The 22,061-nt window shown below is 41.4% G+C and overlaps 2 protein-coding genes across 6 annotated transcripts in view; both read right to left on the reverse strand.

Moving 5' to 3' along the window:
• LOC311141288 (CAP-Gly domain-containing linker protein 1-like) overlaps positions 1-7,076 on the reverse strand; it is a 51,661-nt gene extending 44,585 nt beyond the window's left edge. For all 5 annotated transcript variants that reach the window (XM_084176572.1, XM_084176575.1, XM_084176571.1 and 2 more), the window contains exon 1: positions 6,962-7,076. The gene's annotated coding sequence lies outside the window, so the exon portion shown is untranslated. The remainder of the gene's footprint in view (positions 1-6,961) is intronic.
• Positions 7,077-7,732: 656 nt separating this feature from the next.
• LOC311141443 (zinc finger CCHC domain-containing protein 8-like) lies at positions 7,733-13,260 on the reverse strand. The gene is made up of 14 exons (XM_084176777.1): positions 13,072-13,260; positions 12,286-12,328; positions 12,137-12,211; positions 11,943-12,048; positions 11,770-11,844; positions 11,556-11,659; positions 11,198-11,263; positions 11,054-11,114; positions 10,787-10,920; positions 10,491-10,633; positions 10,240-10,355; positions 10,045-10,131; positions 9,851-9,956; positions 7,733-9,653 (listed from the first exon to the last, which is right to left on the reverse strand). Exons 1-14 carry the CDS (start codon positions 13,235-13,237, stop codon positions 8,746-8,748), a joined length of 2,190 nt encoding a protein of 729 aa, XP_084032903.1. The 5' UTR covers positions 13,238-13,260; the 3' UTR covers positions 7,733-8,745.
• Positions 13,261-22,061: the final 8,801 nt, after the last annotated feature.

Below are 22,061 nucleotides of genomic sequence, written 5' to 3' on the forward strand. Positions count from 1 at the left end.
GGTTGAATGGCGGGAACCCGGTTACCGAGATTTACCGGAATTTACCGCCCAAAACGACTCCCTTTTCCCGGGATAAATAACTGCGAGAAACCGGTAAATTATAATAAAATATGAACAGCATGGTGTGAAATGGAACTGTTAAATTATATGCAATGTCTAAACCTGGCTTCTCTGTGGCCTCTGCATGATGAATCATCAACGCTCAGGGTGGGGACAGACCATCTCTGATTGGAGCGCAGTTCACAATGCATGTAGATCTATCATCTCATCATGGTAACTTTTTATTTTGTGACAGGTAGGCCTACATTTGCTGCAGCATATTCTATAATATAAAATCTGAATGCGCGTCTAATTGACCCATCTCCATCCGGCTTTCGGGGGTCACTTTATTTTTTTCTTGTAAAGATGCTTTTTTTTAGTTTAGAGTTTTAAAACAGCCTATCACTCGAATATCGTTGCTTTAAATCAGTGCACAGCGCGAGCACTCTCTTGCAATCTTTCTCTCCATCAATTCCATTCATTTACATTTTTTTCTTTACATCTTTTTGTCATTTAGCAGACGCTCTTATCCAGAGCGACTTACAGTTAGTGAGTGCATAAATGTTTTCATACTGGCCCCCCGTGGGAATCGAACCCACAACCCTGGCGTTGCAAGCGCCATGCTCTACCAACTGAGCTACAATATATAAAACAGATAATCCTGTTCTAGATTGATATATAGCCCTATACAGTGCCTTGCAAAAGTATTCATCCCCCTTGGCGTTTTTCCTATTTTATTGCATTACAACCTGTAATTTAAATTTATTTTTATTTCATGTAATGGACATACACAAAATAGTCAAAATTGGTGAAGTGAAATGAAAAAAATTACTTGTTTCAAAAAATTCTAAAAAATAAATAATGGAAAAGTGGTGCTTGCATATGTATTCACTCCCTTTGCTATGAAGCCCCTAAATAAGATCTGGTGCAACCAATTACCTTCAGAAGTCACATAATTAGTTAAATAAAGTCCACCTGTGTGCAATCTAAGTGCCACATGATCTGTCACATGATCTCTGTATATATACACCTGTTTTGAAAGGCCCCAGAGTCTGCAACACCACTAAGCAAGGGGCACCACCAAGCAAGCGGCACCATGAAGACCAAGGAGCTCTCCAAACAGGTCAGGGACAAAGTTGTGGAGAAGCACAGATCAGGGTTGGGTTATAAAAAAATATCAGAAACTTTGAACATCCCACCGAGCACCATTAAATCCATTATTAAAAAATGGAAATAATATGGCACCATAACAAACCTGCCAAGAGAGGGCCAACCACCAAAACTCACGGACCAGGCAAGGAGGGCATTAATCAGAGAGACAACAAAGAGACCAAAAATAACCCTGAAGGAGCTGCAAAGCTCCACAGCGGAGATTGGAGTATCTGTCCATAGGACCACTTTAAGCCGTACACTCCACAGAGCTGGGCTTTATGGAAGAGTGCCCAGAACAAAGCCATTGCCTAAAGAAAAAAATAAGCAAACACGTTTGGTGTTCGCCAAAAGGCATGTGGGAGACTCCCCTAACATATGGAAGAAGGTACTCTGGTCAGATGAGACTAAAATTGAGCTTTTTGGCCATCAAGGAAACACGTTCTCTGGAGTGATGAATCACGCTTTACCATCTGGCAGTCCGATGGACAAATCTGGGTTTGGCAGATGGCAGGAGAACGCTACCTGCCCCAATGTATAGTGCCAACTGTAAAGTTTGGTGGAGGAGGAATAACGGTCTAGGGCTGTTTTTCATGGTTCGGGCTAGGCTCCTTAGTTCCAGTGAAGGGAAATCTTAACGCTACAGCAAACAATGACATTCTAGTTGATTCTGTGCTTCCAACTTTGTGGCAACAGTTTGGGGAAAGCCCTTTCCTGTTTCAGCATGACAATGCCCCCGTGCACAAAGCGAGGTCCATACAGAAATGGTTTGTCGAGATCTGTATGGAAGAACTTGACTGGCCTGCACAGAGCCCTGACCTCAACCCCATCGAACACCTTTGGGATGAAATGGAAAGCCAACTGCGAGCCAGGCCTAATCACCCAACATCAGTGCCCGACCTCACTAATGCTCTTGTGGCTGAATGGAAGCAAGTCCCCGCAGCAATGTTCCAACATCTAGTGGAAAACCTTCCCAGAAGAGTGTAGGCTGTTATAGCAGCAAAGGGGGGACCAACGCCACATTAATGCCTATGATTTTGGAATGAGATGTTCGACGAGCAGGTGTCCACATACTTTTTGTCATGTAGTGTATGAGTCAGCCTATTAATTATACAAATAGGCCCTATTATATTTCAAAATTAAAATCAAATTTGCTAGCCTATACTTGTAACTTTGTAGGCCGTATGTGCTGCACCATAATCCCATGTTCTTTGCTTTAACATGGTTTGAACGATGTGCGTTAATTCCAGTCCATATAATACAGTACAGTAATACGGTTCACACTCAAAAAGATTAGCCAACTGGAGCTAGTTTAATTTATTTACCCAAGAGAGCATATAGCTAGCTGCGTAATGTGCAGTAGCCTATATCATATATGTATTGGATAACGGCACAATCATTTGGGCTTTTTTGGGCTTGGGCTCATTAAATGTATTTAATGTATGGCTCATCAGGCTCAGGTAGCATCAGGCTTACAGTTCCGATAAAAGCTCTAATCAAATCCAGACATAGGCCTATTTATATGCTTTATAATGCTTTGAATGACACTTCCGGTTTTAGAGGGAAATACTGGGTTACCCGGGAGAAAAGTGATTTATTCTTCTCGGGATGGAACATGTTTTAAATACAAGGGAAATATTCAACCCTACCACAGACTTTGGTTGTGGAATGTAAAAGAATCAGGCAAGACTACTTGAACAGTTTTAAAAGTAGCCTAACCAACCTTGTCCAATACAAATGTAGGTGAAAATAATAAAGTTCTAGCAGGCATTTTAAATCCAAGCCCAAGGTCAAAATATATGTTCCAGGGAACACAGTCCCACTTTTCTCTGCATTAGATGCACCACAATAGCAATGCAATGGGCTGTCACATTCAACCTTTTACTAAGCAAGCTGTTATTCCCATCAGTGTTTCAATGGAAATGCCAGTGTTGCTAGTGTATTGATGCATATTCCTGGCCGATATCCCTCCCAAGAAAAGACCAAGAATATAATTAGGCCTATAATGGAATGAAAGAATATCAGGGCAAATAACCTAATATTTTCATTGTAACTATAACTTGTTACAATACTATAACCATGTTATTACTACTTTATTCTGTGGGGTGCTGTAACAAACATGAAGCTGTGGGAAATCAAAGTGCAGAAAAAACAATGTGCCCTATATGCTTTGTGTGGTTAACAATGGCATGCTGAAAAAGAGATTCAGGGATATGCAGGGACACTCAGCATGGGACTCAAGGATCTTGGTCTAAAAGACAGCTATTGAATAGCACTTGACTAGTCTTGACTCGTGCACCTGCCCTGGCGAGTGGCTATAATCACAAACAATGGCAGGAGCTGAGCTGTGTGCCCTCTGCACTCATAGGTTTTCTTGGCAATTTGCCCAATCATAAGGCCTACTATGTCCCTGTCCTCCCTCAAATCTCCCTTATCTCTTCCCAATATTGTACACTGTTCCACTGTAGGAAGTGTGAACAACACATCACACATTCGAAACAAACACACTCCTGTTGCCCCCCACCACACTGAGTGCACTAAAGGCATGCTCCAGCTCTTCTCTTTGAGGAAACATCTGCTGGGGTCATTATATAGCCCCCTTAGTGATGGCAGCAGGAGGTGTGAGGAGCCCAGACAGTTCATTAGCTGTTAACAAAAAGGCAGGGTCCTGCCACCCCCAATACCTCCCCACTTACAGCCTCTGACAGGCCAACACGAACACAAGCAGCCTTGTTCTGCACTTGTCTTATAGAGCTAGAGCTGAGTTAGGCCTAATGCACCCCCAAAAAAGTTTGTTTTCATGGCTTAGTTGTGAAATAGGCTAATCATTAGTCACATTTTTCCTCCAGCATTGAATTTACTTTTTTATTTTAAAAAAATGTATTTGCCTAAACTTTAAGACATTCAAATAGAAGCATTGTTGTGTTTACTTGTCATTCCAAATAACTGTTCTTTTTTATAGGGAGGGCAGACATAGAAGTGACAACTGACCTTCAGAGAATATACAATATGCTAAGTGCAACTTCATACATCGTAAACAATAGCCTAATCAGACAGCTCAGTTTGGGATTCTCTAAATTCTAAAACATCAGTAGTACAGTGAGCAAAGCAGGAGTATAAGACAGCCAGTTGTTTCTTGAATCAAAAGATTAAACAAATATGAGGTCAAACAAGCCTGGCTGGTTTGTTTTAACATTTAGCAGATCCATGTGAAAACAATTAAACTGTAAACTAATTGCTTGTAGTGGTATGTTATGTTAGTGTGTTGATGACATGGTTTTGCTGTAAATCAGAGATGGTAGTCAAACACCAGACTCAATGCCATTGATATCATTCAATAATAAATGGTAAGCTCATTGGCACACTTTTTCTGTTACTTATCTTGCTCTAGTCTAGCAATTCAAATTAGTTTTCAGAGAAGGTCCAATACCAAACACAAAATGCCCAAGAAGTGAGGAAACCAGGTTAACTGTAGGCAACCTAAACCCTGCCTGAGCTCCTTTCCCCTGAGTATATGAAGGGCCTGGCTGCCTCTGCAGAGTACAGCGCTGGGGGCTGAGAGCAGGATATCAGATCCACCACCACTGAGCCTGGCACAGGACACAGGAGAACATAAGGTCAAATAAACCTTGATCGGTGTCCCTGCTTCTGTTACCGGGAAAGGCCAAACTTCTTGAGCCTTGTTGGTGGACTTTGATCCGAGCATAAAAAGAAACCTAAGCCTGAAGTACTCTCAGTTTTGCTGAACTCTATCAATTATATGAGGCCAAAAACTAGGCAGATGATTTTTCATGATCAAATGTTACCCAAACAGGTTTATCGTTTAATCATTAGTGAAGAATTTCCACTAAGAGCATGAGCAGTGTCAAACAAGCACTGAAACCAACTCAAGATCACAGATTGTTTACACAGGTCTTCGGTTTAATTTTTCTGTATTATTAATTTATTTTTAAAATGTTCTACTACTCTAGGGTTATTATTATTGCTTAGATAACCTTAATCTACCATTATGTATTGATTTATTTTCATTCTTTATGCTGTGTGCACTGACTAGAACACCGGAAGAAGTATCACTCTCAATCATTTTAATGTTTGTTTGCGTCAATTAATCCCGTAACGTAAGGGATGGGTTGCAAACTGGCGATTTGAAACGAAAATTAAAATGTAATTAATTCCTTCACAGAATAGATTACCTTGACCTGAGTTTAGGTACAAAGTATCAAGTGATTTCAATCACTACCATGTTAGAATATTTTACTCCACTACATTCCTAAATAAAATAATGTACGTTTTACTCCATAAATCTTCCCTGACACCGAAAAGTACTCCTTACATTTTGAATGCTTAGCAGGACAGGAAAGTGGTCCAATTCACGCACTTATCAAGAGAACATCCCTGGACATCCCCACTGTTTCTCATTTGGCGGACTCCCTAAAAAAATGCTTCGTTTGTAAATTATGTCCGAGTGTTGGCATGTGTCCCTGGCTATCCCTAAATTAAAAACAAGAACATAATGCCGTCAGGTTTGCTTAATGTAAGGAATTGAAATTGTTTATACTTTCACTTTTTCTTTTGATACTTGCGTATATTTTAGCAATTACATTTACTTTTGATACTTAAGTATATTTAAAACTGGGTCACTTTCACTTGAGTCACTTTCTATTAGGGTATCTTTACTTTTACTCAAGTATGACAATTGGGTACTTTTCCACCATTGAATAGCTTTTCCTTGAAGTGAGCTAGCAAGGTATAAATAAGCAAGCTGACCGAGACATATGGTTCGTTTAGTTTACGTTGTTCTTCATGAATCATGGGATAGTAAAGGTGAAAGATTTTACGATCGTCTATTCGAAAAGTTCCCTGGGAGATTTCCCACGTGTCATATTCTCACTGACGCGTTGCCATTCCAGTGTGTTGTTTTCAGTGTGGTCGATGAGGTGGCACATCTGGACATCGTTTGACAGTACCTTCGAAAGTCGTTATGAAGCGAACTTCAAGAAAAGTTCAAGAAAACTCGATTGGGTTAACAATCCAAATGTGTTAAACACTAGCTAGTAGATCGTCTCACAAAAAAACGACAAGCGAGTTAGCTAACATTAGTAGCTATACTCTGCCAGGCCTGTGCCTGCCAACTCAGCTGGCTAGCTGGTAAATTATCATTCCACTTGAGAAAACAGCCTCGCTGTGAGCAGAGATTGGAAAATGTGTCAAATAAGTTTAATCACTATCATGAAGTTTCGAGAATAAAACAGTGACAAATAAAGGGCGTTCCGAAAAAGTTAGCTACCTAATAGCTAGGTTTTCATACTATTTTAGCTTTCCTAAGCCACACAAACATAGCACACTGACAATGTGGCTTGCCGTTTACGTTACTAGGGAAACTAACGTTAGCTAGTACTAGTAGACGGCATCACACTGCAATGTCACCCCTGCGGACTGACAACCGGTCTTGAAAACTAGCGCTTATGATCTCTTATGAAAAAAAGTATAAAAATCAGGTCTTCTGTTAACATATCTCCAAGTCAAAACATGCTGAAAATATGTGGTTAGTTATAGGTTGTTAGCTAGCTAGCCTTGAAGGCCCAGGTAGTGGCTGGCTTGGCTTCTTATACCTCCTCAGTCGGCTCAACGAGGTAGCGGTGAGCTAAACTGGCGCTTAGCAACTCCCTTTTTCTCCGTGGGTTGTCGGCTCCTTGACTTGGCTGAGGGCCCGCCCGGCTACCCATAAAGCTAACGTGAGATAACGGATGCAAGTCTTTCCACCAATCCTTACCTGTAGAACTCTCGTATGAACCGTTTCTTTGACGAAAAGCTAGATAAAAACAATCCCACAGATACTGCTGAGTTCTCCCCAACCGAAGCCTTGTGTTCCGCGACCGACGGACTCACGTTCGAGGTGCTGATTGAGCGATGCAATGACGTAAAATGGTCTCGCCCCTTTAGACATTAAAAAAGAAGCTACTACTAGACCACAAATTGAACAATAAGTTACCCGAATTCTTATACGAACACGCAGTAGGTCATAAGATCAATTTACTAAACTTGCATTATTATTGCTATTCTCAGTCAAAATGTTGTTATTCAGGGTGAATATGATGTATACATTTTAATTAGGACCATTTGCTCAGATTAAAATTTTTGAGCATGTCATTTTTATAAAATAAATATTTTTTCCATATAGGCAAAAGGTTGCCAATCAAGTACAGTTGCTCGATTCCCTGTACCCGTTCTTTATCTGAACTGATTTTAAAACCCGTTGTTGAACTTGCTTCCTTTTACCATTCAAATTCTGGTAAGAGTTGGGTCCTTTTCTAATAACGTGCCTACATGGTTTGACTGGCAAGAACAGTTGAACAATTTCAAATTCGCATCCATCCAAACACAGTGTACAGATCAATAATTTCTGCAATGAAAGGGAGGCTATATTAGAGCAGGGCGGGTAGTCAAGAAATGGGACAATGCTTCAGACCAACAGTCCATTTCTATATCTAATTTTGGCCAGTCTCCATCGAGCACAACCCTTAAAACCAGCCCTCCAAATGGTTTATAATCTTGAAATATTTAATAACAGAAACTTGAGAAATGATTTTACTGCATGCAACCTTCCCACATACTGTGTACGTTTCATTCAGACTTTCAAATGGCAAAACTACAATGACAGTCCAATTTGGAATAACGAAAACAAACCTAACGAAAACAAACCATTGCCCCCTTAGTAAAGAGTTGGCCGATCTCCTCTGACACTCTTCTCCTCTAGAGACATGTTGTTCTTAGTCAAATTTATTGTTGTTACCTGAAACTGTCAAATTAAGTTTTGCTGCTCTCTAGTGCCATTCTGTAGTAGCAATGACCAGATGCTGACCCAAGTCTATAATGCTGACAAAAACATGTACAATGGTTGTTACTTTAAAAATAAATAAACGTGCGATATTAAGCAGAGCCATACTGCTGTAGTGAGATTCTGAATGAAGAGACCGATTTCCTGTGTCAAGATAGAATTGTAAAAATCCAGTTAAAATCACCTCAACAATCCAATCGAGTTTCAAATTAACTTAAAATCGAGTTGAATGTCCTTATTTGATAAGAGTAGCCAATGGGAGGCTACTTGAACCATGAGAAGAGGCGCGCCTAGAATGCAATGAGTCATAGAAAAATGATCTATTGATGGTAAAAACAGAAGAGGAAAAACATTTTATAAAATCTTATCTTTACACCTAAAAGAGCAATATGGATGTTAACATTGCTACAAAAATGATTTTATGTGAATGGCAAAACTGACACGCCAAAACTGGCTTATGGGGTTTCCTGAAATAAAAAGTATTCTAAGAAACCTTGCGTCTTTATAGACCACAGCTAACTCATACGCATAAAATACATTCGTTTTGGTAAAAAAAAAAATAAACCATTAAAAAGAGGTTTGAATGACGGGTCAATAAACTGTTCAGCTCCAACTTCTGTGGCACACTTATAGAAATGTATGAAATCCACAGAATAAAAAAAATAAAAAAAATGTTTATGCAAAAGAATCCCTGGATTTTAATTCAAGCCAGTCTTTTCTCACTTTTTGTTTTTCGCCATATTTCGGGGGGAACCTTTCAGCAAGTCTCGGATTCTAAGGTATGTCCCGGTGGCCTCAGCAACCTCAGTGAATTCTGGCGTGTCCTCAAAGGGAATAATGCCCTGTGCAAACCTACTCCGGTGAGGCACGGCTGTTACCTTCCCCACAGAGTCGGACAGATCTCCCTCGATAGCATCCTGATCTGAAGGGTTTGGCTGACTGCTCTCTTGTTGGACTGGTGTTTGCAGCAAGCTGGGCCTCTGTGCAAGCACATTGCCTCTATCTGCAGCAGCTTCAGGGCTCATAGGGCTCTCCTCTTGGACTGGTGTTTTCAGCAAGCTGCTCTCGTCTTCAACCACCTTGCCTTTATCTTCAGCATCTTCCTCATCATCCTGACACTTGCTAGAAGATGGATCAACACTGATCTGCTCATCACTGTTGTGGCTGGAAACCTCCACAGATCTCTCCTTTTCCTCATCTTCAGCCTCACCTTCCTCCATTTCAGTTTCAGTGTCGACTTGGGCGGGTGTGGAGACGCTGGGCGAGCTGGGGAGGGGTGTTCCAACAGCTGGTGTCTCAGAGTCACTGTTGGTGGTGGTGTCAGCATTTTCCAATGCAGCCCAAATCAGCCTCTGCTGCTCCTCCAGCTCCTCCAGTGTCAGCTCTTCCTCCTCCCCAACTGCAGACTCCTCACCCACTCCCACAGTGCGTCCCCGCAGAGCCGGTGAACCATTAGTGGGCGTGGGGGGAGGTGTTCCCTTAGGAAGAGGGGGTGGAGTGGGAGTGGCTGGTGGTGTACCATGAGGTAAGGGAGGGGGTGAACCAAAGGATGGCGAGCCAGGGGGCAGCGGGGGCTGGAACTGGAAGCTGTCTGAGCTCCGGTGGCGGCGGGGTGTAGTATCCTGGTCTGGAAACAGACACTGACAAGCGTTATGCACTGCCAGAGCAAGGCCATTGCACACACAACATAAGTGACTATTGTTTTCTGCAGACAGACCGACCGACTAGTCATAATGACAGTGAAAAGCAGAATGTATCTGCTGGTTGCGATAGAGTAATTGTTTTCACATTGTGTTCAGACACCTGGAATAATAACACCGCTACCTGAATCAACGTCCATATCTGAACTCCTGGCATCAGATCTCCTTTTCTTCGTCTGCCGGGGAGTTGATTCGGATTCATGCAGTCTCTTATTGCAGTTGGCACCAGGCTATTGGCAAAATATATTCGTTTATAGTGTGCACACATACAGTGGACAAACAATTGATTAAAAAGTGGAATAGGAGAATGGTAGTTACCATTGGAAAATTGTTGGACAGATAGTCCGCAAAATTCTGCTTCATATGGTTATGTTGTATTGGAATAGAGCCGTATAGCCTGTAGTCCTAAAAGTCAGGGGGAAAATGTTGGTTGCAAAGGTCTACAAGTGGTGGCAAAGATTGGTATGCTTGTACCCTAATGATGGCCAGCAAACTGATTTCAAGAAGACTTACATCTTTCACACTAGGTAGTGCAGATATATTGAAGCCTGGGAAATCTACTAGCTTGGAAACATCATAGGAAATGCTTTGTCCATTGTCCTCCTCTGTTAGTTCTCCAGCATTTGACACTATAAAGGGTGAACAAAGTTTAAATACACAGCAGCCCAATATTAATTAAGAATCATGAAAGATCAGTGATTCAACCAAAACTGCAAGGCAAGTGTTTGGTAAGGTGGTTATGGTCTCTCCGGGTGAAATCTTACCCTTCCCATCATATAGCATGAGACCTGAGTTCTCCATCTCTGCCTCCTTAAGCCAGCCAGGTGGGTAGCCTAACTGCCTCATGCGGTAGATATGAGGGGGTAGGGTGTTCGTATCAACTCCCAGTGCAGACATCAGCTCCTCACTGCTCAATGCCAGAAACACAAGCAATGGGTAAGAGATTTGTGATACCAAAAACCCTAGTTCTACAACTTCACTTTGACCATGCAATAACAACTGAAAACAAATTAGTTTCTTCTTGTGTCAGTGCCTTCAGACATTTTCAAATGTGCCTTGCCTCACGATTCCAGGTTTGTATCTGGCAAATCGCTCCTCCACTTCCTCAGCATGGTAACGCTGATTGCTCAGGTTGCCCTGGTTACCATGAGAAAACTCCTTCCGCTTCTCGTTGATTCTGGCCATGTCCTTTGGCTAAGAGAGCAAATGAACAGAGCTGTTGATCACGTGTCAAACCTGGTTTTAAGCTCTTCTGTCTGCCCATGGTAAGTAAACAACTTTCGTGTTATAAGATGCATATTAAAGTCAAATGATATTCAAGGCTTACCTGAGGACAGTCTCGAAGTTGATGACCATCCAACCCACAGTTGAAACAACAAGGCTTAGGTCTGTAGTGTGGGCACAAAAAGAACAATAAGATAGTCATAATTTACAGATATTTCCCGCATAAAAAACAAAATCTCTGCTATACCTTTTCTCTTTCATCTGTACTTCCTGTCCATCTAAGGCGATGACCTGGCTGAAGACCTGCTGATATCTTTGCAACAATTCAGGAACTCAATAAAATTATGCAACTGTAGTTTCAAAGTGCGTAACAAGACATAGCAAACTTTTTTTTACTCATATACCGACTCCCATGTACATTAATACATACAATTAAAGACAGAAAATATAATAGTTCAAAGCGTGAGATTTCTTTCCAGTTGATGTTCTCCAACAACCAAAGCTGGATTCTACACTGAAATGTGTCATTTTAGGAAAAGGTTGAAGAAGCGACTGAAGGACACAGGGCTGTCCACAGAGGGTAGAGCAAGCAGTGTTGAGGATACTTTGGAACCTCCCATCCTTCTGTCTGCTGGGGGTTATCATTAAGCAGGGGCTGTCCAAGTTTGTCCAGACAGAAACTAGTGAAATACAGGACACTTCCCACCATCTGTGAAAAGAGAGCGAGACAAATATATCCAGACAAACAAATGCAAATGCTGCATTTCATAAGGCATGCAGGGGACACCTAGATTGTCCTCATTCCAAAAAAACACCCACACTGAAGGCCTCCTTCATCTTTTTGATGCCACAGGTCTTGGTCTTCTGATCTTCTTCCATAATGAAACTTGAAGACTGCATGTGGAAGAAAACAGATGTGAAAATGTTTCCCTGTAAAACATTTTTTATTCTTTGAAGCTTGAGGAAGACCATCTCCAAATCTGAAAATGTACCTGAGGGTTGACATTGCCGGAGGGATTTCCTTTTTCAACTTCTCCTTGCTGCTGATGTTTCTGAACAATACTACAGATGGAGTCTTCGATTTCTTGACGGCATTGCCTGGGAAAAGATGAACAGTTGACATGTTAATACCCATAGAACATTGAAATAAAGTTGTGATTTACTAAGAAACCAAAAAAATACCTACTTTGAGATGCTATTGTTTGCAAAAAGGATCTGTAGAAGAGGCCCATCAATCTTGATGTTTTCAACATTAATGCCACTGGAAGAAAAATATTTGAATGAGGACATTACACATAGGTTATGCCTGTAGTGAGTAGTGCATCGATAACTTACCTTGGCCTTGTCAAAACTTTCAATTTTCTCTTCAACTCTTGATGTGGACAATAGGTTAAAGAAAAATAACATTTATCAAAACAACATAGACATCATGCAAATTCAGTCAATCTGCTAGTTTGTTTGGAAACGATTATTCAGTTTTAAAACCAAACTATTTATAATTGGATGAATGGAAAGTGGATCTACTTCTAGTTGTGTACATAAACTCTGCAGTATTTCATTAAAGAGAGTGACCTAATTTAACAGTTTTAGGCTAACGTTATCATTCCCCGCACCAGACTTGGGAGTTACTAGCCGATTAAACTCAACTACATGATTAAAGATGTTGAGCGGCGACTAGTGTGGGGATAAATTACGTTTTTGTTATGTGTAATTGTAGGATATTCTTTCGTTGATGAAATCAGTAGTTTTAAATAAAAACGTCCTTTTATGTGATGTCGGAGCTCCAGTCCGCCCACACTAGTTGCCGCCCAAGTCTCCATCGTAAATCCTTGAGTTTAATCGGCTAGGGAGTTAACGTACTAGTTTACGGCTTGGCAAATTGCAAATATCTGGACAGAAAACGTCGTTTTTTTTTGGCATGAATTCTAGCTAGTATGTTTTTTAGCTGCAATGACCAAATAGTTTGCAAGCTAGTGAGCTGAAATGCTGTCAAGAGGCACGTCCAACCAGTGACTGGGTGAGCGGTGAAATTAAAATGTGTCGTTTGCTAGCTAGCTAACGTTAGGCCACAGACATGGTGGCTAGCTAGCTAGCACCCGCTAGCTTCTCACACAAGGATATTATCTTCTATTAGACTCCGGATTGTCTCCTCACACTCCTCCAATCTTTCCTTGAGCTCAGACCCTTCTTCTCCACCCTCCTCAGTGAACCGAATGTGAGTAGCAACAGGCATACTCTCTTCCAATTGTTCAAAGAGCTCACTGTCACCAAAATCAACCTCCGCCATCTTCACTCTGTTGTTGCTGGACAGAGTTCAGAGGTCAAAACTTTAATCACGGAAGACCGTTGATTGGTTGTTTTATGCCACATGTTCAGGGGACTCCCTAAAAACAGATTTTTGGATATAGTGAACACGTTTACACGCACACGGTATACCGGATGGTAGCTCATATCCCGCTTAAGGTCTTATTCGGGATAAACTGTTTACATGCACCTTTGATATCCCATTCACAAGTATCCCTGTATCTATGAATAAACAGAATATTCCTAATATAAATTAATATGGGTTAAATGGAATAGTAACTGAAATATGGCCACTGACTGTAGGCCTATAACCTTTCACATGTAGCATAATATAATATGAACTCCTGCAGAATTATGCATTTCTTGCAGTAAAATGATACAACAAATGTTAATTTTGTCTCGGGAACAGTAGTGGAGAAATAAGATTTCTTTCTTTCAGCATCTCTTGAGAAAATCAATGCGTGTCTAATGTCTTATGTTTGACACTTCTTATGCAAGCAGACAGTATTTCAACCACATAAAATATGCACCCAAGACCAACTGAAGTCTTATCAGAAACGTCTTTAATCGTTTTCTCAGTTTTTCATTTCCTTAAAACTGGTCAAACTGATGACATTTTGCACAATACCAATATTTCCACTGTTTTTGTGTTTTCTCCCTGGTCCCTAAAAGAAACAGACAACTTTACAGGTGTTAACTAAACTGAACTAAAATATAAACTCAACATGTAAAGTGTTGGTCCCATGTTTCATGAGCTGAAATAAAAGATCCCAGACATTTTCCATACGCACAAAAAGCTTATTTATCTCAAATTGTGCACAAATTTGTTTGCATCCCTGTTAGTGCCAAGATAATCCATCCATCTGACAGGTGTGGCATATCAAGAACCTGATTAAACAGCATGATCATTACACAGGTGCACCTTGTGCTGAGGACAATAAAAGGCCACTCTAAAATGTGCAGTTTTGTCACACAACACAATGCCATAGATGTCTAAAGTTTTGAGGGAGCGTGCAATTGGCATGCTGACTGCAGGAATGTCCACCAGAGCTGTTGCCAGAGAATTTAATGTTCATTTCTCTACCATAAGCCGCCTCCAAAGTCATTTTAGAGAATCTGGCAGTACGTCCAACCGGACACACAACCGCAGACCACGTGTAACCATGCCAGCCCAGGACCTCCACATCAGGCTTCTTTACCTGTGGGATCATGTGAGACCAGCTACCTGGACAGTTGATGAAACTGTGGGTTTGCACAACTGAAGAATTTCTGCACAAACTGTCAGAAACCGTCTCATGGAAGCTCATCTGCGTGCTCGTCGTCCTCACCAGGGTCTTGACCTGACTGTAGTTCGGCGTCGTAACCGACTTCAGTGGGCAAATGCTCACCTTCAATGGTCACTGGCACGCTTGAGAAAAGTGTGCTCTTCACAGATGAATCACGATTTCAACTGTTCCAGGCAGATGGCATGGGCAGGCATAAGCTACGGACAGCGAACACAATTGCATTTTATCGTTTACAATTTCAATGCACAGAGATACCGTGATGAGATCCTGAGGCTCATTGTCGTGTCATTCATCCACCGCCATCACCTGATGTTTCAGCATGATAATGCATGACCCCATGTTGCAAGAATCTGTACACAATTCCTGGAAGCTGAAAATGTCCCAGTTCTTCCATGGCCGGCATACTGACCAGACATGTCACCCAATGAGCATGTTTGGGATGCTCTGGATGGACGTGTAAGACAGCGTGTTCCAGTTCCCGCCAATATCCAGCAACTTCACACAGCCATGGGGAGTTGATTGGGACCGACTGACATTCACTTACTCACCCATTCAGTCTCTTTCCCTCACTCGCTAACTCGACTGCCTCTTTCCCACACTCACTAACTCGACACCCTCTTTCCCTCACTAACTCACTTAGGGCCCTATAGAATACATTTTTCCCAAATTCCATTTTCTCAGTTATATTTTTAATGGTTTCAAGTTTTTCACTCTCAAAATTACAATTATATATAGAAAAACAACGACTAGGATTTTCTGAGTCCTTGTCAATGCATACATTTTGAGGTCTGGGATAAAACAAACCATTTACATTTTTGAATTGGGAGTGCGTTGAGTTAGTTTCAACGTTTGCTACATTGAGTGGCAGTTTTTGTACTGAACAACACATTTCCCCAAAATGTTCTTCAGCATTCTTGAACAGACTTTCAGGTACAGTGAGGGAAAAAAGTATTTGATCCCCTGCTGATTTTGTACGCTTGCCCACTGACAAAGAAATGATCAGTCTATAATTTTAATGGTAGGTTTATTTGAACAGTGAGAGACAGAATAACAACAAAAAAATCCAGAAAAACGCATGTCAAAAATGTTATAAATTGATTTGCATTTTAATGAGGGAAATACGTAATTGACCCCCTCTCAATCAGAAAGATTTCTGGCTCCCAGGTGTCTTTTATACAGGTAACAAGCTGAGATTAGGAGCACACTCTTAAAGGGAGTGCTCCTAATCTCAGTTTGTTACCTGTATAAAAGACACCTGTCCACAGAAGCAATCAATCAATCAGATTCCAAACTCTCCACCATGGCCAAGACCAAAGAGCTCTCCAAGGATGTCAGGGACAAGATTGTAGACCTACACAAGGCTGGAATGGGCTACAAGACCATCGCCAAGCAGCTTGGTGAGAAGGTGACAACAGTTATAACTGAAACACAAAGTTGGTGCGATTATTCGCAAATGGAAGAAACACAAAAGACCTGTCAATCTCCCTCTGCCTGGGGCTCCATGCAAGATCTCACCTTGTGGAGTTGCAATGATCATGAGAATGGTGAGGAATCAGCCCAGAACTACACGGGAGGATCTTGTCAATGATCTCAAGGCAGCTGGGACCATAGTCACCAAGAAAACAATTGGTAACACACTACGCCGTGAAGGACTGAAATCCTGCAGTGCCCGCAAGGTCACCCTGCTCAAGAAAGGACATATACAGGCCTGTCTGAAGTTTGCCAATGAACATCTGAATGATTCAGAGGAGAACTGGGTGAAAGTGTTGTGGTCAGATGAGACCAAAATTGAGCTCTTTGGCATAAACTCAACTCGCCGTGTTTGGAGGAGGAGGAATGCTGCCTATGACCCCAAGAACACCATCCCCACCGTCAAACATGGAGGTGGAAACATTATGCTTTGGGGGTGTTTTTCTGCTAAGGGGACAGGACAACTTCACTGCATCAAAGGGACGATGGACGGGGCCATGTACCGTCAAATCTTGGGTGAGAACCTCCTTCCCTCAGCCAGGGCATTGAAAATGGGTCGTGGATGGGTATTCCAGCATGACAATGACCCAAAACACACGGCCAAGGCAACAAAGGAGTGGCTCAAGAAGAAGCACATTAAGGTCCTGGAGTGGCCTAGCCAGTCTCCAGACCTTAATCCCATAGAAAATCTGTGGAGGGAGCTGAAGGTTTGAGTTGCCAAACGTCAGCCTCGAAACCTTAATGACTTGGAGAAGATCTGCAAAGAGGAGTGGGACAAAATCCCTCCTGAGATGTGTGCAAACCTGGTGGCCAACTACAAGAAATGTCTGACCTCTGTGATTGCCAACAAGGGTTTTGCCACCAAGTACTAAGTCATGTTTTGCAGAGGGTTCAAATACTTATTTCCCTCATTAAAATGCAAATCAATTTATAAAAAAATTTACATGCGTTTTTCTGGATTTTGTTGTTGTTATTCTGTCTCTCACTGTTCAAATAAACCTACCATTAAAATTATAGACTGATCATGTCTTTGTCAGTGGGAAAACGTACAAAATCAGCAGGGGATCAAATACTTTTTTCCCTCATTTGCTCCATTTGGTGGGTGTAGCAGTGTGTGGCTTGAAGCAATGAGTGACGTATTTAAAGGGCGTCGGTGCATTTTCAACCCACAACCCTTCCCCGTTTTTTAACAACCGCTTCCATTAAATTTAACGTTTCACACCGTTTCTTCCGTACTGAACACAGCCGTGTTTGGTTAGCGATGTTTCTGTACTGCACATGTGATTGCAGAGTTTGCTAAACAAATGCCCACCAGAGGTGCGTTCAGTTCGATTGAACATTTGCTACATTGCGGAACGGTTTGTACTGAACGACACGTTTCCCCAAAATGTTCTTGTATGTTCTTGAACAGACTTTGAGGTATGTTTGGTCGGTGTGGCTTGAAGCAATGAGTGACGTTTTTAAAGGGCAGTGGCCATGCTGACGCGTTCCCAAACCCCTCCCCGTTTTTCAACTGGTCGCTCAGTACAGCACCGTTTCCGTTCAATTGAACATTACAGAACGTAAAACGTACTGAGCGCAGACCTGATTGATACAAATAGTAATGATATCATTCTACCAGGTAAGCCTACTTTGCAGTTAAAATCTAATCGAGAAAGATTTGGGGAAAGGCTTTCTGTCTATCACAAGACGGTTAACCTTAGCATCACTAAACTGCCAAAAGAAAGTAATAGACAAATGCGCAAGCATTCCCATGCATGCTGTTGGGTCTTTAGAAAGTTGAAGGAAGGGCCTCCCGAGTGGCACAGCGGTCTAAGGCAGTGCTTGAGGCGTCATGACAGACCCGGTTTCGATCCCAGGCTGTGTCACAACCGGCCGTGACTGGGAGTCCCATAGGGCAGTGCACAATTGGCCCAGCGTCGTCTGGGTTAGGGGAGGGTTTGGCCAGGGGGGGCTTTACTTGGCTCATCGGGCTCTAGCGATACCTTGTGGCGGGCTGGGCGCCTGCAGGCTGACTTCGGTCGTCAGTTGAACGGTGTTCCCTCCGACACATTGGTACAGCTGGCTTCAAGGTTAAGTGGGCGGGTGTTGAGCGGCGCGGTTTGGTGGGTCATGTTTCAAAGGATGCATGACTCGACCTTCGCCTCTCCCGAGCCCGTTGGGGAGTTGTAGCGATGAGACAAGATCACAATTGGATATCACGAAATTGGGGGATTAAAGGGGGCAAAAATCAAGACATACGTCCAAGTTGGCCTAAACTGGTTTTGATTACCATTTGTGTGGTGGCTGTTATTAGGGAGCAGGATCAATCAATCAATAATTTGATCATCAATCAATCAATCACCTAACTCTTCCCATTGTCCCCCGAGTGGCGCAGTGGTCTAAGGCTGTGCTACTAGAGATCCTGGTTCGAATCACTGAGATATGATGTAAATGTAAATGAATGACATTGGCCTAAATGGCACCCTGTTCCCTATGTGGTGCACTACTTTTGACCAGGGCCTATAGGGTGTGTGGGAGGACAGTACAGTACAAGAGGACTAGATTGGGGCCATCGGTGTCAGACAGACATCCACTAGCCCTTCTAAAAGACAGGCTGGGGGAGAGAAGCTGTACTCTACACACACTGACTTTGTCATGCTGTTGCTTTATCTATGTACAGTACATCCAGTTGTGATCGGATCTCCATCTAAGAAACAACCATCTATATGACATCACCAAGAGGAAGAGGACATGAAGGAGAGAGAAATTGTATGTCTGACTCTAGATGTGGAAAGTAACAAATTACAACTACTCTCGTTACCGTAATTGAGTGGCTTTTCAGAGTACAAAGTTTAAAGAAAGTTGAACGAAATAAGAATCTCTAAACGATGATGAGCAGTTTTTTTCTGCCTCCGAGGGGCTCTCGCAACCTTTCCGTGCCATCTCTCTACTGTCAGAAGGAATTATCTACTATTGGTTATCCTACGAAATTGTACTCTGTAACGAATGCTTAAAAAAAAGTAGCGAAGTACAATACATTCAAAACATACGTAAGTAAAATTACTGACTTACTCAAAATACTCAAAAATGTACTCTGAAAAGCCACTCAATTACGGTAACGAGAGTAGTTGTAATTTGTTACTTTCCACATCTAGAGTCAGACATAAAATGTCTCTCTCCTTCATGTCCTCTTCCTCTTGGTGATGTCATATAGATGGTTGTTTCTTAGATGGAGATCCGATCACAACTGGATGTACTGTACATAGATAAAGCAACAGCATGACAAAGTCAGTGTGTGTAGAGTACAGCTTCTCTCCCCCAGCCTGTCTTTTAGAAGGGCTAGTGGATGTCTGTCTGACACCGATGGCCCCAATCTATTCCTCTTGTACTGTACTGTCCTCCCACACACCCTATAGGCCCTGGTCAAAAGTAGTGCACTACATAGGGAACAGGGTGCCATTTAGGCCAATGTCATTCATTTACATCATATCTCAGCGATTGTGACCTTATAGCTCTCTATACTCAGGATGAAGGTATCCTCATTAGAGTAGTTCTCAATGATTTTGTCATCCATGTTCATCAAGATCCTACCAGGGACATTTACATTTTTAGTCATTTAGCAGACACTCTTATCTAGAGCAACTTACAGTTAGTGAGTGCATACATACTTTTTTTATTTTTCATACTGGCCCCCCGTGGGAATCGAATCCACAACCCTGGTGTTGCAAACACCATGCTCTACCAACTGAGCTACATCCCTGCCGGCCATTCCCTTCCCTACCCTGGACCAATTGTGCGCCGCCCCATGGGTCTCCCAGTCGCGGCCGGCTACGACAGAGCCTGGATTCGAACCAGGATCTCTAGTAGCACAGCTAGCACTGCAATGCAGTGCATTAGACCACTGCGCCACTCGGGGGACAATGGGAAGAGTTAGGTGATTGATTGATGATCAAATTATTGATTGATTGATCCTGCTCCCTAATAACAGCCACCACACAAATGGTCATCAAAACCAGTTTAGGCCAACTTGGACGTATGTCTTGATTTAAAGAATAATAGCTAACCACTCAAGTCAATGGGACACACATCAATTCACAGGAGATTGACGGTGTTAGGTCAGTAACCTTGATTTACAGAACAATTGTGATTAACAGCCTATTTCAGGGTCTCATGTGGCTCAGTTGGTAGAGCATGGTGCTTGCAACACCAGGGTTGTGGGTGTGATTCCCATGGGGGACAAGTATGAAAAAAGCTCTGGATAAGAGTGTCTGCTAAATGTAAAAAAATTAGGAGGAAGTTCTGGATGCAATTAAAGACTTTAAGTCCGGGAAAACTCCAGGGTTGGATGGCATACCAGTCGAGGTATACCAAACCTTTTTGATATACTCAGAGGACCGTTATTAGCATGTTTTAACCACTCCTATGTAAATGGTAGATTATCAGACACTCAAGAAGAAGGTCTGATTTCATTATTACTGAAACAGGATACAAGTGGAAAATATAAAGATCCAGTCCATTAAAAAAATTAGAGGCCCCTTACACTTCAGTGTTGTGATGCAAAAATTCTAGCAAAATGTATAGCGCATAGAATTAAACAGGTATTGTCGGACATTATTCATTCTAATAAGACAGGTTTTTTACATGGCGATACATTGGAGATAATATAAGGCAAGTACTGGAAACAATAGAACACTATGAAAAGTCTGGGAAACCAGGCCTACTATTCATAGCAGACTTCAAAAAGGCATTTGATAAAGTACGACTGGGGTTTATATATAAATGCCTGGAGCATTTCAATTTTGGACAATCTCTTGTAAATTGGGTTAAAATCATGTATAGTAACCCTAGGTGTAAAATAGTAAATAATGGCTATTTCTCAGAAAGTTTTAAACTGTCAAGAGGAGTGAAACCAGGTTGTCCACTATCGGCATATCTATTTATTATTGCCATCGAGATGTTAGCTATTAAAATCAGATCCAACAATAATATCAAGGGATTAGAAATCCAGGGCTTAAAAACAAAGGTGTCATTGTACGCTGATGATTCATGTTTTCTTTTAAATCCACAACTTGAATCCCTCCACAGCCTCATAGAGGATCTAGACAAATGTTCTAACCTCTCTGGATTACAACCAAATTATGATAAATGTACTATATTACGTATTGGATCACTAAAAAATAAAAATTTTACATTACCATGTAGTAAGATCTTGCTACCATGGAAAGGTAAATACCTGTCAATTTGTGGAAAAAGTATTATCCCAGTTTACCTATTTGCTTATGGTCTTGCCTACGCCTAGCAAACAGTTTAAAAAATGATATTAGAAAAAAATATTCCATTTTATTTGGAATGGCAAGCCAGACAAAATTAAACGGGCCTATTTATTTAATGAATATGAATTCGGAAGACAGAAATTATTAAATATTAAAGCATTAGACCTATAACTAAAAGCTTCAGTCATACAAAAGTTATACTTAATCCGAACTGGTTCTCTAGCAAATTAGTAAGATTGTCTCACCCAATGTTCAAGAATGGCTTTTTTCCCTTTATTCAGATTACAACCTCTCACTTTCAGTTATTTGAAAAGGAAATAATCTCCCAAATATCACTATTTCTAAAACAAGCCATAGAAAGTTGGTTGCAATTTCAATTGAACTCCAGAAACGACAGAACAAATAATGCAACAAATATTGTGTTTAAACTGAAATATACTAATTGATAAAAAAACTTTTTTTTGGGACAAAATGTTTAAAATAGGTATAATCTTCGTAAATGTAGGACTGGTGGAGTTATGTCACACATGCACCTAACAAAAACATATGGAAATGTCTGCTCTACCCAAAATTACAACCAAATAATTGCAGCATTACCGCAAAAATGGAAGAGGAAAGTGGAAGGGGGAAAAAGTAAGGAACTTGTCTGTCGGCCTTGCATTAAATAATATAATTGGTTAAAGAAAATTGTGATAAATAAAAAAGTATACCAGTTTCATTTAAGGACCAAAGGATTGACAGCCGTCCCATAATACAAAATAATACTAAATTGTAATTATTTTGCACTATGACCTAT

Source organism: Coregonus lavaretus, assembly GCF_964263955.1.
Source record: "Coregonus lavaretus genome assembly, chromosome: 14".
Lineage (NCBI taxonomy): Eukaryota > Metazoa > Chordata > Actinopteri > Salmoniformes > Salmonidae > Coregonus > Coregonus lavaretus.